Source organism: Cynara cardunculus (assembly GCF_001531365.2).
Source record: "Cynara cardunculus var. scolymus isolate 2C chromosome LG 16, CcrdV1, whole genome shotgun sequence".
NCBI lineage: Eukaryota > Viridiplantae > Streptophyta > Magnoliopsida > Asterales > Asteraceae > Cynara > Cynara cardunculus.
This window is the reverse complement of record NC_037543.1, coordinates 859,033-874,775: the sequence shown is the minus strand read 5'-3', so window position 1 is coordinate 874,775 and position 15,743 is coordinate 859,033. Positions and strand designations below refer to the sequence as shown.

The 15,743-nt window shown below is 31.8% G+C and overlaps 2 protein-coding genes across 2 annotated transcripts; both read left to right on the top strand.

Moving 5' to 3' along the window:
- The first annotated feature begins 2,893 nt into the window (after positions 1–2,893).
- LOC112499639 (pectinesterase inhibitor 9-like) lies at positions 2,894–3,704 on the top strand. The gene has a single exon (XM_025102950.1). It carries the CDS (start codon positions 2,933–2,935, stop codon positions 3,533–3,535), a length of 603 nt encoding a protein of 200 aa, XP_024958718.1. The 5' UTR covers positions 2,894–2,932; the 3' UTR covers positions 3,536–3,704.
- Positions 3,705–8,087: 4,383 nt separating this feature from the next.
- On the top strand, positions 8,088–8,883 carry LOC112529498 (21 kDa protein-like). The gene has a single exon (XM_025140806.1). It carries the CDS (start codon positions 8,165–8,167, stop codon positions 8,717–8,719), a length of 555 nt encoding a protein of 184 aa, XP_024996574.1. The 5' UTR covers positions 8,088–8,164; the 3' UTR covers positions 8,720–8,883.
- The last annotated feature ends 6,860 nt before the right edge of the window (positions 8,884–15,743 follow it).

Below are 15,743 nucleotides of genomic sequence, written 5' to 3'. Positions count from 1 at the left end.
CTCATTTAATAATAACCGTTAGATGAGAAAATGAACGATTAAGATGGGTTAGCATAGTTTGCACAAAATATTGGGTTAGTATTTGAACCAGCCCCTATATATATATATATATATGTGTGTGTATATATATATATATATATATATAGGTTACTTTGTGTAACTTTTGTGAAAGAATCAAAATTTAAATATGAAGGGAACTAAAAATCTTGGAATAAGGTTGAAGCAAAGCTTGCATCCCTATGCCACAGCCCACAGGTACCAAACTTGAATCTGGAGCTCGTGCAATGTGAAACTAATTAATTCATTGGAGTCTTTAAGTAAATTGGTGATATTATTCTTTCCAACAGCCCTTATACTTCTTATAGAGCCTAATGGTCGGTTTCCAAACAATTCTTTATTTCTTTTATAGGTTGTTAGATATACTAATGTGAGATATGGAACAGGTCCCCCATAATTTTTAGGGTCTAATTATAATGTTTTAGCCTTTTTACCTGATTATACGAGTTTTAACATGTAGTCCACTTATAATGTCTTAGCCTAATTTTATGTGTTAGCCTTTCACTCTTTTAGCCGATTTGGGAATTCCCAGTTCCACCACAATCTCTTCTCCCTAGCTCTCTGGTCTCTATTGGTAATTTCTTTGATTCCATCTATCAATTATCGTAATTTTTTACATTTTGTTTTATTTATTATTCGTCTAGTCGATCTATAGTATTGGTTTAACAAGGACTTCAAAATTATTGGTGAACTCACCCTAGTCTTGACCACATGGCTAAGGGTCACGAGTCTAGGTCTGGTCGTCTACTGCTCCACAACACATTCCTCTGACCTGGGGTAGCAAACTTGGTGGCTGAGTGCGCGACTTGGCCGCACGATACACAGATCGTGGGCTAGGTCACGGACACAAGTGGTTGTCAGCATGCCAGATTTCGATATTTTGGATAATCAAAAGCACATAATTCGTGAACTTGCACCAAAAATTGCAAGTACTTGTTAGCTTCATCAAGGTCACTCCCTTCTCTGCTCCAAACTAAATAAACCCGGTAAATCTGCAGGAGTAGGGAACCCAAATTTGTTCTGTGAAGGCTCTCTTTAATTCTCTTGTACGTTTGGTATGCGTGACAAGACGGGACAGAAACTTGTGGTCCCATTTTTGGCATGATATTAGATTGAGACAAACAAAAATGCACTTTTTTGTCCCATCAAAATAAGTGGAACAACAAATTAGGGAGATGGAGACAAAATTGGTAAACATCGGAACTACCCATATCAAATTAAAACCCCCAAAGCCTTCCACAATTCTTTCACCTGTCTACATCATTCTCGTCCATCCAATACATTTCCATCCAGGGATAGAAACTAAGCGGATGCTTACAGGATCACTTACTTTACTGGGTGAGCATGACAAGGACCGGTAATCTTACCCGATAAGAGGCATGACAACAACAGAGGTTCTTACCCGATAAGTGAGGGAGAAAACTCTTATCGGTTAGCGCTTACCGGGTAAAAAACGCTTACAAACAATTCATTTTAATCACCGAGAATGTTACTTGACATGGTATGTAAGATGATAGCTCTTTGCCGGTAAATGTTCACCGAGTAAGCATTTGGTTAGGAGGGAAGGAAGAAATTTGAATTGTTTGTAGTAGTTTTGGATAGAAACGAAGCATGGACTGTCCACCTCGCACATGGAGTATTGAAATGTCAACGCTTGTCTCCCCTTTGACTTAGTATTCAGTGCCGACCACTTCTGGTCAAGCTAGTATTACTATGCCTAGTTTAAACTTCTAACAGCTGTTTACACTACAATATATATATACACATATATATACACACACACATATATCTTTTGATTTCTCTCATATTTTCTTCTATTTGAAGCTACTTTTAAATTGTTAACACGGTTGAGTTGACTACAAAGGTTCCTTCTTGGTAGGACACCTACAAACTCCTCAACTTTACCCCTTGTTTGGTACATATGACAGATAATGATGTAGGCGGGTTGGCAGGTGAGAGATTTTTGGAAGGTTTCACAGTAATATGACATGGGTACTTTAGTAATTTGACAATGTTGTCTAATATTTCTGATTTTTGTTTCACCTATTTTGATGTCCCACTCAAGCCCTATCTTGACACGAGACTGGACCGGATTGTATTGAACAGGCGAGAATGATGTGGACGGGTGAAAGAGTTGTAGAAGGTTTCAGATGTTTTGATTTGACATGGGTAGCATAGTAATTTATCAATCTCAGATGGAATTGGAAAGTGGCAAGTGGTATGGAGTTGTCTTCTAAGTTGTCAATTTATTGTTGTTAGGGAACGCGTTCCGCAAATTAGGAGCTGAGAAGGGGGCACAAGTTGAGGAATAGACCGGACGGACAGTGAGGGTGGGAGTGAGAATTTTCGAAGGTTTTAATTTGACATGGGTGTTTTAGTAATTTATCAATCTCATCTCATCTCCTCTCCTTGATTTTTATTCGACCTATTTTGGTGGTACAGAAAAATATACTATTTTGTCTCACTCAAGTCCTGTCTTGTTTTAGTTTAATGTCATATAGCCTCATCTCTTGTCTTGTGTACCAAACGCACCCTTTAACATCTCAAGGTGATTGTTTAGGTAGCATTTACACTACAAATAAGTTAAAATCTTGATAGATATCCCAAAGTCAAAACCTCTTTTAAACATGGATATTAAAGAAGAGCACGTGACTGTCTGTCTACCACTTGAATCGATCTCATGGCTAGTTCTATATTCATCTCAAAGAGCACGTGACTACCCCTGATTTCAATCCAATTCGCACTTGTATATTCATCTAAAACCTTCACTCGACTTCAATTCTTTAATGGTATATAAACCCTTCACTACCCATCTCGCTTTCTTCATCCAAACCCACTTCCTTTATTCACATCTGAATAATCTTTCTACATAGTTATGAATACGCTACAGTTTTACTTGCTAGTTCTTCTAATCATCCTCCAATATACAACTGGCAATGCCGCCGATCCTGCTGCCATGAACTACGTCACCGCCTCATGTAAAACCACCCGCTACCCATCTCTCTGTGTCCGTTGTCTCTCAACTTACGCTCGTTCCATCCAAGGAAACGATCAACTCCTGGCTAAAGCCGCCATTTCCGTCAGCCTGAACAACGCCAAGTCCGCAGCCGCATACGTAACCAAACTGTCTCGGTCATCTGGACTGAAACCGCGAGAGTTTCAAGCCATGAAAGACTGTGTCAACGGCATGAACAGCTGTGTGCCGAGCCTGAACCAGTCGGTTCTGGAGCTCGCGAAGATGGCTCGATTGACGGGTCAGAATTTCGAATGGCACATGAGCAATGTGGAAACTTGGGTTAGTTCAGCACTCACAAATCAAAACACTTGTGCTAGAGGATTCTCTGATGGTTCAATGAATGGACCTGTGAAAGATGCTGTGATTAGGAGGATGAGTTATGTGGCTCAACTCACTAGTAATGCACTTGCTTTAGTGAATAGGTTTGCTTTGAGGCATAAAGCAGGTACCCATTTGCCTTGAGGATTTATGGTTAATTTCTAGCATTAAATACCACATAGATCAGGGATTTTTTTTATGGAAACAACGGTTTTACTTTCTGGGATAGAGAACACGCCTATACACATTCCACCTGTCAACACTTACTTTTGAACGAGATATATTGAATTAGTTTGATTTGGTTTAGTTACCATATAGATAAGGTTATTCACTTATAATAAGTTTTCTGGTTTTTTTCACTAGTTTGTATTACTGGTTTTCATGCAAAAATGCTTTCTAAGGGCCTATATCTTAGTAGCTTAATGAGCTTTAACTAGACTTGCAGTGTATTCGGTCAATTATACATGACTGTTTGTTAGTGACTTAATGATATAAAAAGTGGCTTATTTAGTAAGCTTCTAATCAAAGGAGGTCTTTAGACAGAAAGCCAAGTTTTTTTCTTCCAAATATGCCCCTCCCAATTAAAAAAAATGCTTCTTTCATCCATGAAAAAACCTTGCAAAACAAAAATGTTCTCAATCTATATAGACACTTAATTCATACATGTTAATGAAAAACTAACCAAATAGCACTTATATTTTCTAGAGTAAATTACATTTTTGGTCCCTGTGATATACCAAATGTTTGGGAATTGTCCCTCAAAACACATTAATTACATTTTTGCTCATTGTGGTTTGTATTTCATTACGCATTTGGTCCTTTCAGATAACTCTTCAAACAATATTATATTAAGTAAGAGGTATTTTGGTTTTTCCCATATTTCTCTTCCTTTAAGAAAATAGTTACACACACACACACACACATATTCCCATCTCGTAGGTACCCCATCCTTGGCCCCATGTCACCGTGACTCCATCTTTTTACCCTCCAATCTCCATCCGCATCTCGATGTGGCTCCATCTCCTTACCCTCCATCCCCATCAAGGGTGGATCTATCTTGGGACAATGATGGGCTGTCGTGGTGAAAAAAGTTTTACATTTTTTAAGAGTGTTATTATAATGTTTTGTTGTGTGTTCTTATATTTTCTAAAACTAAATTTATGCCAAAAGTATATGATGGTTGAGATGGTCTAAATTGTTGGATTAAGGTGTCTTATTTGAAAGGCCGCGGGTTCAAATCATGTTTTTAGCAATTTTCTAGTTTCTCACCTTTTAATTTTCGGTTTAATTTGTATCCCTTTTGTTGAAAAAAAATGGAGCAAGAAAACTTGGAAAAGGGTTGAACCCATGACCTTCACTTGCAGAGGATAGCAACCAACCAACCAATCTTATCATGATTTTGTGGAAATTTTCATTAATTAGTTTTCACCTCTATGGTCAAATGTTGTCATCGGTTGAAAAATATTTTGGGTCCACCTTTGATCTCCATTTTGTTGTACAACACACTCATCCACCGATGTCGATTACATCAAAACCCATTTCTGAGTCCCTCCATCTCCAAACCCACGTCACCACAACCCAATTATTCTCAAGATGATGATGATGATGATGATGATGATGATGATGATGTAAAGTAAGAATTGCACAAAAAAGTTCAAATAATTAATCGGATGAGAAGGTGGGTTTTGATGTGAACATGATCATGTTTTGTTTTTTTTATAACAAGCACAATGTGATCAAGGTGGGTTTTGATGAAGACGAGGCTTTTTCTTTTGATGAAGATGATGAACCCGTAGTTGTATTTTGTGTTTGGCCTCTCTGTTCTCGATTTGAAACCATACAAAATCGTAGAAAATGACAAAGGGTGGTGTTGATCAGTGGCGGGTGTGATCCACCATTGGATCGAAGAAAATGACTGGTAGTGGGTGGTGTTGGTCTTAAGTCATCGGGAACGAGAGGTATTTTGGTCTTTTAGCCTCACTTGGTGGATTTGATAACAGTAATGAAATGTAAATCAAAATGATCATAAATATAAGCAATACGTTTAAAAAGAGAATATCTAGATTTTGGATATACCCAAAGACCAAATATTGCTATTATACATTTGTACATTTGTGTTACAAGAACACAAATCGATGAGCAATTGAACTTAAGTCTATCAGACTTGGACTGTATTAAGATTTTTCCGAACCATATTAATCAGGCTCCACCAAACTGGGTTTTCTTGGAACCATATCGATATAATCGATGCCTTTTTTTTTTTTTTTGCATAAAGATAAAATAGTAATCTTTATGCATAAAGATAAAGTATAAATGTATATAACATTGTTTCTTCCTCATTTTCTATGACGATTAATGCACTTCTTTTATATTTATTAATATTGATTTATTAAATTAATATAGAAAACAAAATATCAACAACCTTTTTATGATAATAAAATAATTTATTATTTTTTTAAAATAATAAATTAAAATAATAAATTATTTTATTATCATAAAAAAGGTTGTTGATATTTTGTTTTCTATATTAAAGTTTATACTATTATGTGGTTATCGTATAATATATTTGTTGGCTCATTCGATCGCCAGATACCAATAAAAAATAGTATTCAAAAGTAGTCGGCATAGATCTTTAAAATAAAATAATACTTCTTTATTTTTAAAGATATATATATATATATATATATATATATATATATATATGATTTTGTATATAATTGAATAATTGGTTTTATTAATAACTAAAAATCTAAAACATTATAAAATGTACCGACTCTTGCCAACGAAATACGCATCTTGGATTGACCGGTCTCATGGCCTATCTGGTATTGCATAATTAAGGGATGTTTGTTTATCTTTTAATAGTTTTATTAAGAAACAGTTTTTGTATTATGAATTTTGTTTGTCAAAAAATTTTTGTCTCTTAATGGTTCTGAAGCGTTCTGAATTATTTTGTATCTTGGGCATCTTTTAACCATTCAACGCAATAATTTTATTGTAAACAATTATCAAACAATTATATTTTATTTTACATTATATCATGAGAGCCTCTTAATCATTCTATATCAAACCATTTAACAACTACTAAACAACTCCTTAAGAGAATTTGATGAAATTTGAAATTAGATTTATTTTAATTTTGTAATTGGTCTAAAAAGTATTTAATTAGAATTTCATAAATATTAGATTTAGAAATTACGTTAAGATAATTGGTATTTCATAGAATTTCATAATAATTGCTTATAATAATATTTTATAATATGTTAAATAATTTGTAACAATCAATTAATAAAAGACGGTAATTTAGTTATTTCTAAAAAAATTGTAAATTATTTGTAAATAGTGGAATTTCATTCGATTAAAAATCTTACAAACCAAACATAACAAATTAAGATTTCAAATCCTTTTACAAAAATATTATGTTGAACCAAACAGCCTCCTAGAGACGATCAATTTGATTGATAGAAAATATCATTTTATCTATCGTATTATACCATAAATCCAGGTCTTTCATTTATTAAGTCCTGATATAAATTAAAATCAGTTTCTAAAACTCGGTAAACGTTAAAATATAAAAAGAAAATTTGACTAAATAGTCAATATCCCTCAACCAAATTCACTTTTTAGTTATTTTTACAATCGAAATCTCATTTTAGCCAAAGTTTATGCAAATGTTCTACGTATTTATATAAAATCTATGTTTAGGAGTAAAAAATGAGAAAAAAATATCTCTACACAAATTAAGGCAATTTGCGTAAGGATCTTGAATAAGGAATTTGTGTAAACAATTTTTTTTTTATTTTCAAAATAGGTTTAATGCAAACGCATAAGAAATATCGTAAACTTTGGTTAAAATGGGAATTTGATGTCATAATGGTTAAAAAGTGAATTTGATTGAGCAAATTGGCTATTTTGGTAAATTTCCCGTATAATCATAAGTACTTTAAAAGAAAATATATATATATATATATATATATTTTAAATACAGTTAAGATGACGTTAAAAGAACGAGTAGATAGCAATAATAGTGAGATAAGGTGGGGAATGGTTATGTAGATGTGACAAGAACCCGTCGGTGCTTCTAAACAAAAAGAACGTGTAACAAAACAAAAATTCCAAGAACGAGAACATAAATGAATATGCGAATAACACTGTTGAACTTTAATTACTGTATAAAAATAGTATTATTTAACATATTTTAATTTACCGTAAATGTTATAACCAAAAACTAATAACGATAAAAATTTACTATAATCATTTTCAGCCAGTTACATTAGTGAATTGCTTTAATTATAAACAAAAATAAATAAAAACAATCGTCATAAATATTTTCCATAAACAGGGCCCACTATATTTAATTGGGATGCAAGGACCACACGTTGTTATCTTTAACGTGTAGGCTGATTAGAAAACCAATTTACTTTTTTTTTCATCTAAATTACGAATAATAATCGTTATAAAACACAGAAAACATTAATATCTTTTTATATGGTTGAATTTAATAAAGATTAAATAGACCATTTGAATCAAATCCATGCATCCAATCATAAGTTTAGAATTTTATTACAGAATATATATATATATATATATGTGTATATATATATATGTATGTATGGCTACATGTATGTACATGATGGAGATTGTGACATAAGATATGGTACCCACATCCATCATGTATGCAATCTTTGCCCATATATTGCAACCCATTCCTCTATTATCTTCATTCCTCTAGAGAGAGAAACAAGAGAGAGAGAGAGAGAGAGAGAGAGATATATGGGGTATGCCATTCTAACATTGCTCATATTCTTCCTAGCCATAAGCCCAACAAGATCCAACACCAATTTCATCCCCAAATCATGCACCACCACATTGTACCCTGAGCTTTGTAACTTGTACCTCTCGCGTTTCGCAACAAGAGTCGGAACCAGCCCAAGACTCTTGGCACAGATTGCACTGGCCGCGACCCTTAGTGCCACTCGAACCACTTCAACAAAACTGACAACGTATTCGAAGACCCATAAATTGACGAAGAGAGAAACGTCTGCAATGAAAGACTGCATTGAAGAGATTGGTGACTCGGCCTACGAGCTCCGCAAGTCCATGGTGGAAATGACTAAGGTCCACACTGGCTCCGGATTCCTGTTCGAGATGAACAGTATAGAAACTTGGGTCAGTGCAGTATTAACAGATGACGACACCTGCACAGATGGCTTTTCCGGGCAATATATGAATGGAGAGCTTAAAACCATGGTTCGTAAAGAAGTTCTAAACATTGCGCATCTGGCCAGCATCGCTTTGACTTTCGTCAACAAGTTTGCAAAAGGATAAACTACTAAGAGCTAAACAAATTATTTATGTAGTCAAGTTTATAAATTTTTTTCCCATCGTATTATGTCGTTGTCAAATAATGGATTCATTCGCAATATTATCATTAAGAAGTACACAATTCCCCAACATATCTTATAAAACAGTTATTCAGTATTACGTTCATATCTGTTATATTTGTTTTATATCTGGATAAAAGATTTTATTTATAAATAAAACTGTTGTCTTTAAACAAAATTATAACAATCGAAGACACAAACAATATCTGTTACGACAGTGACAAAGCGAGATGTTAATGAGTATGGTCGACCCTTTTCGATCTTTACCGCTAAAATCACGTTCACAAAATTTGATAAAAAATCGAAAATTAAAAACTAAAAACTAGAATTATAATTCATTTAAATATTCCAATCTTTATATATATATATATATATATATATATATATATTATAGCTTAAAGTCTTTAAAAATGCATAAAGAAAACATCTTGTAAAATATATATAATTATAATTATATAAAATGAAAAATAAATATGTGACTGATTTTTATTATATTTTTTAAATAATATATATATTTATTATAATAATGGCCACAATTTGGAAGGGACATACTTATTTGTCGGTTTTTAAAACATTAATGATGTGGGTCATGGATTGTGCCAACTTTACCCCCCCCCCCCCAACCAAATAAATATGCATGTTTATTTTTGTGAAAAATAAATTACAATTTTGGTCCTATGGTTTGTCAATCATAACGGTTTTCGTTTATACAAGTTTGAAGCTAAAGGTTGATTATTAATCATAAGGGTGGTGCATGATTGGTTTGAGCTTTACTTCAAGGGTCAAAAGTACCAGGACGTCTCATGTTCAAATCCAATGAGAAACAAAAATCCTCTTGTAGCCACGGAGGTTCAAATACGGTGACTCCGGGTTATCTGCAAAACAAGTAGCCGTCCTAAAATTAGTCGGTTCGCATAGCGGGTTGGATATCCAGGTTAAAAAAAAGTTGATTATTATGGTTAGTGGAGTTAGAGAAAGGGACTCAATCCATAACAAAAGTGAAACCATGGTGACCATATATGTAATTACTTCGTTTGGGAGCCCAATCCAAAATTTTCAATAACCATGGGGACTAAGTTTGTAATTTACTTTTTATTTATTTGGAAAATTGCAAATTAAATAGTTTAAAATTCATATTAAATATTTATGAATTAAACAATAAACAAAAAAATATTGGTGAATCAATCTAAGTCGACCCAACCCCTCTTAAAATTTATTTCGGATTTTTTAATAACCTTAATAGGATCCGCAGTGTATTGAGTTAACTATACATGATTGCTTGTGAGTGACTTAGGGGCTGTTTACCAAATTTTCTATTAAGTCCTGTATGGATAAATTTGGCTGTCTGGATAAATTTGGGTTGCTGTTTACTTTTCTATCTGAATCAACAGTCTGAATAACAGAAATGACCAATTTACCCCTGAGTATTAACTATGGGCTGTTAAACAAACCCAAAAACAAACACATATCGAGCTGCAAATCAGAAGCAATAAACAAATAATGAACATTGTACACCTAAGTTATCAAGGTTTAATTTAAGAAGCAAGCAGTAACCAAGCAGCAACCAAGTTATCAGACTCTGATTCCAAACTAATAACGTGATAATCGAGCCAAATAATTTAAGCAGACTCTGATTCCAAATATAAGAGCGAGCAGCAAACCGAGCATACAAAATCGAACAKCAAACCRAGCATACAAAGTCGAACAGCAAACCGAGCATACAAAATCGAACAGCAAACAGAGCATACAAAATCGAGCAGCAAACCGAGCATACAAAATCGAAGAGCAAACCGAGCATACAAAATCGAACATAAGAGCGAATCGAGCATCAACAGATAAAAGCGAATCGAGCGAATCACGATTAGGGTTTTGGAGGAGAAAGCGAACCTGTCGAAGGAGAGAGTGTGGGTTTTCTATTACAAGGGTAGGCAGGTCTTTTTGTTGGCTTAATGTGGACAAGTGATGATATTGGTCTGTGTGAATAAGCCCCTGTCTGGGCGAATAAGCTCCAAGTAAACAGCCTCAAATGGCTGTGCGAATAAGCTCGTTTATCCGGTAAGCTCATTAAGCCACAAGTAAACAGACCCTTAATGATATATAAAGTGGCTTATTCAATAAGCTTCTAAAGGAAATCTTGATACAAAAATGCAAGTTTTTTCCAAACCTACATAACCCTGTCCAATTAAAAAACACGTTATTCCATCTATGAAAAAAACCCCATGAATAAAAACCTTTCGATCTATACAATCAGATTAATTCATACACACAGCTTTATCCATTTAGGACTTAACATAAAAACAAACAAACCCTGAGATCTTTTCAATCTATCATAATCTAACTTTATCTTTAAGATTAAGCATCAAAATTTATCTTTGTACTAACTACTAATCATAATAAGAATAAAAAAGAAGACAAAAATCATTCACCTAACAAAGTATTATATATTTTGGAGGAAAGTTCAATTTTGATCCCTGACGTATGTAATTTTCTATAAATGTGACCTTGAAGTTCAAAAACTGAGATTTGGTCTCTCATTTTTGTCAATTTTCAACGGTTTTGGTCCTTTAGTCTAACGGTTGTTAAAATTTTCTGTTAGGTGCGATTAAATAAGGGGTATTTTTGATCATTTTCATTATTTTTTAATTTTATTTTAAAACTAAAAAAATTATATTTTTAATTTTAAATCATAAAACAATGAGCTTTTTTAAATTTTAACATGTTTTCATTTTTTTTTTCACTATTTTCACTAATTCCATTTTACAATTAAAATTAAAAACACAATATATATTTTTATTTTAATATAAAACTAAGAAATAGTGAAATGACTAAAATACCCATCATTCAACTAGATTTAACAGAAAAAGTGAACGGCTCAATTAAACTAAGGGGTCGTTTATCAAATACTTACCCGGTAAGCGCTTATTATGGTAAGAGTCGTCGCCCTCACTTACCAGGTAAGGCTCTTGGTCCTTGTCTCGTTCTTACCGGATAAAATCTTTGGTTCTTACTATATAATCCGGTGAGTTAATGTTATTTGGCAAGCACTTATCCGGATAAGCGTTTGGTAAACGACCTTTGAGAGACTAAAACCATTGAGAATTGGTAAACGTGAAAGACCAAATCCGAAATTTTTGAAGTTTATAGATGATACCCGTTGAAAATTGTAAAACATTAAGGACCAAAATTGTACTTTACTCTATACTTTAAGTATAAAAATATAAATTGGTTTTATTTATTAAATATAAAAAGAAAAGACAACACCATCTTTATTCCCATATATATCGGCTTCATTGTTAAGTATTAACGTAGCTCACCAACATAGGAAAAATGGAGCACATCTTTTCGTATTTTGAATTAAAAATGGTTTTTTTTCAGGAAACGTGTTATATAAAATAAGATTTAACGGGTTTTCGATATTATACCAGTTGTTTTTTGTGATGAGTGTCGGAGAAGATGATTATAAATGACAATTTTGCCCTTTATTTAACAAACAGATCTTTTTTTGTTCTGGGTTATTTTTATAACAAATATGTTTCATCTCGAGAGCACCCGTGAATCCCTTCTCTTTTTCTATTTCAGTAGTCTTATGCGGTCTGGTCTTTTTCATCAGTGGTTTCCATATAAATCTCAATGTCGTCACCTGTTCTTAGTTTACTTCTATCGTATTTCTTAGGGCACCTTTCTTGGGGTGGTTTGGGGTGGGGGGAAGGGGTTTATTTCATGATAAACCCGCCTCCCACTCGGTTACAGAATTTCTTCACTTTACACACAGACTCAGAAGGGGAGGTATAAAAGTTTGAGGCTACAGGGGAAACAAACACGTCAAAGTAAAATGGTTCATTACCTTGGCTAGTTTGCTTAATCTGGACCAACCTCGAGACATGCCGATTCAGTACAATATTTATTATTGTAGAATGAAACTCTTGTACGATGTATGAGTACGCATTAATTGGCAAGAGCTTTCAGTGGGTCATATAACAGACATTCAATGTAAAATCAGGTACAATGACGTGAATATCAATCGTATAACATTCAAATATCAAATCGGATGAGTGTCTTGTCCAATTGAAATCCTGTAAAATACGATGTAATCTTATAAGAATATGTGAGAGAACTGAGTTGCAAATGTTCTAGAAATGCTCATAGAGTTGTATATTTATAATAATTTTACCCAAATGGTTAAAAGGTGAACCTTTCATTATATACTATTTGTGTACCCGCGCAATGCGGCGGGAGCCATGAATTTTAACGATTTTAGAGTTCCACTGGTTTTATAAGATAAGATTTAACGATGATATAGGTTACACTTGGTCTTTACATATTAATACAATTTGAATAAATAAGAGTTATGGTTCCAATTACAGACTATCGATGAGAAAAATTGTATGACAGTTTAAAATCCAATATATTTAAAATCCAACATATTTAAACGCTCCACAAATGTATTCGATTTACACCAAGAGCAAAGAACCAAGAAACTTGAGTTTTAGATAAACACTCAAAACCAATAAAGAAAACTATAAATTTGACATATCAAAAGCCATGAAAAAGACAAAAAAAGATGGATTTTAGAATGAAATTTCAACTGCTTACTCTCTTTCTTGTCCAGAATCTCATATTAAGATTGAATTAATATATGTATATATATATATATATATATATTTCAAAAAAAAACCAAAAACATATTAATTCAAAACATATTATACAGTGCAATTTAGACAGTCTAACCCCAAAATATATAGTATATATATATATATATATATAAATAACTATAAAAGTATAAATCGTAAATATTAAAAATATTTTTTCACAATATATATAATATATAATAATATAATTAAGTCAAAAACTATTCAATATTGGACTCATTTCGAAGGTATTAACGAGACGATTATAATTGTATAACTTGTTAAAATAAAAATGTATTTTTTAAACATGTTTTAATTGATATACGATTATGTATGTTAATTTGATAAAGGTTTAAAATGAAACATTTAAAAGTAAATGACGTAAAGTAAATTAATTAATTAATTATAGGAGTATAAAATGTAAATTTAAAATTATAATTTTAAAAAAATCGGTTGTGAGGGGGTGAGTGTATGTGAGGAGAGAAGGGGGTGAAAAAGTGAGTATAAAGGGTATTTTGGTCATTTAGTATTTTAAGACTTTAAGACTTTTGCTAAATTTATTTAATAAGATAGTATATATATTCATGTACAAAATCATACAGGTTCAAAAGTTGCATGCTTTCATTTTATTGACGTTAATATAAAATCACATTGATTTTGTATATTAACGATATTTTTCTTGTTTTTTTAAATAGTTAACATTTTCATTTGAACTTTCCTATATATATACATATATATATATATATATATATGTGTGTGTGTGTGTGTGTGTGTGTGTGTAGAGTTGGGTTCACGTGAGACCAAGAGTTTTTTGTGAGACCCGTAAGACCAATTTATGTTTATTGATCAACTTCATAAGCTAATGATCTAATGGTCTAAAATTGCACGATGACAATTTTGTGATTATTGAGAAGTCTTGTGACAATTTTGTGATTATGAATGTTCAGATTGTAGATATAATCCAACAGTTTAGAATTGATCTTACAGGTCTCAAGAAAAATATTTGGTCTCACGTGATCTCAAGTCTATGTATATATGTATATATATATATTTTACTTTATATAAAAAAAAGCCTGAATTCCTTTTGGAAATATAAAAAGCTTTTATATTAAAAGAATGAACTATGTTTTTGGTTCGTATGATTTGTTGAAAATTGCGATTTTCATCCTTGTGGTTTAGATATTGCAGTTTTCATCCTTATAATTTGTATATCATTGTTATTTTCATCTTTATGATTTATAATTTATTTTTGTTTCAATCTATGTGGTTTAAAATTCTTTACTATATTGGTTCCTTGTACTTAAAAAGGTAAGAATTAGCTTAGGAACGAAAATAGTAATAAACTACAAATTATAGGGACAAAAACTATAATTTCTAAACCACAAGGATGAAAATCATAACTTTTAACAAATCATAGGAAAAAAATGTAATTTACTCTTAAAAATGTAATAGAAATATTTTTTTAATAAAAACACAATTCTGCTAGATTTTTTTTCTTTACTCGAATTAATTTTATGTCAAAATTCATTGTAAACGTAAACCATCTAATTTGTATAAACCGTGTAAACCATCCTCATCTGTCGATTTCATTGTTTAATCTTATCAAAAAAAATTATGAAATTGTTTAATCTTGTGAAATTATTTCATATAATACTTTTTTTTGATAAAGTTGTTTCATATATGGTTATGAAATTGTTTCATATAATACTTAATAAAATTTTAATAAAATTGTTTCATGTATTTCTCTAAAATTAAAATAATAAAGATGATAATATCCATGATTAATACTCTCTACAATACAAATGATTAATCAACATCTCGTAATTACAAAAAAATGAACAAAATGAAAAAATTATGATTGGTTGAATAAGGTTTGTACGATTTGTACAAATAACAAGGTTTGCAAAGTAAACCTCCTATATATATATATATATATATATAATGTGAATGATGAGGTTGGTTATTATATAACCCTTGACATTTGTGCAACCAATACAACCCAATCTCAACCGTCCATTTCATTTAATTAATATGTGATTTCATAGAAGTTTTGATTGTTTTCTAATATAAAGTATTGATCATAATTAATGAACCATATTCATCTTCCATAAATATTCAAATCATAATAAATGAATTTTCATAATTTCCATAAATATCTCAATTTATTGGGCTGCATTGGTTATACAAATACGACGGGATGTATTTAAAACAATCTATATATATATATATATATATATATATAGGGGAGCGATCAAATGCAAACCACTCAATTTGTACAAACCGTGCAAACCGCATTCAACCAATCATAATTTTTCATTTTGTTCATTTTTTTGTAATTAT

What these genes read in the sequence shown, in the direction of transcription:
- LOC112499639 (XM_025102950.1), top strand. Translation starts at nt 2,933, where the DNA reads ATGAATACGCTACAGTTTTACTTGCTAGTTCTTCTAATCATCCTCCAA.
- LOC112529498 (XM_025140806.1), top strand. Translation starts at nt 8,165, where the DNA reads ATGGGGTATGCCATTCTAACATTGCTCATATTCTTCCTAGCCATAAGC.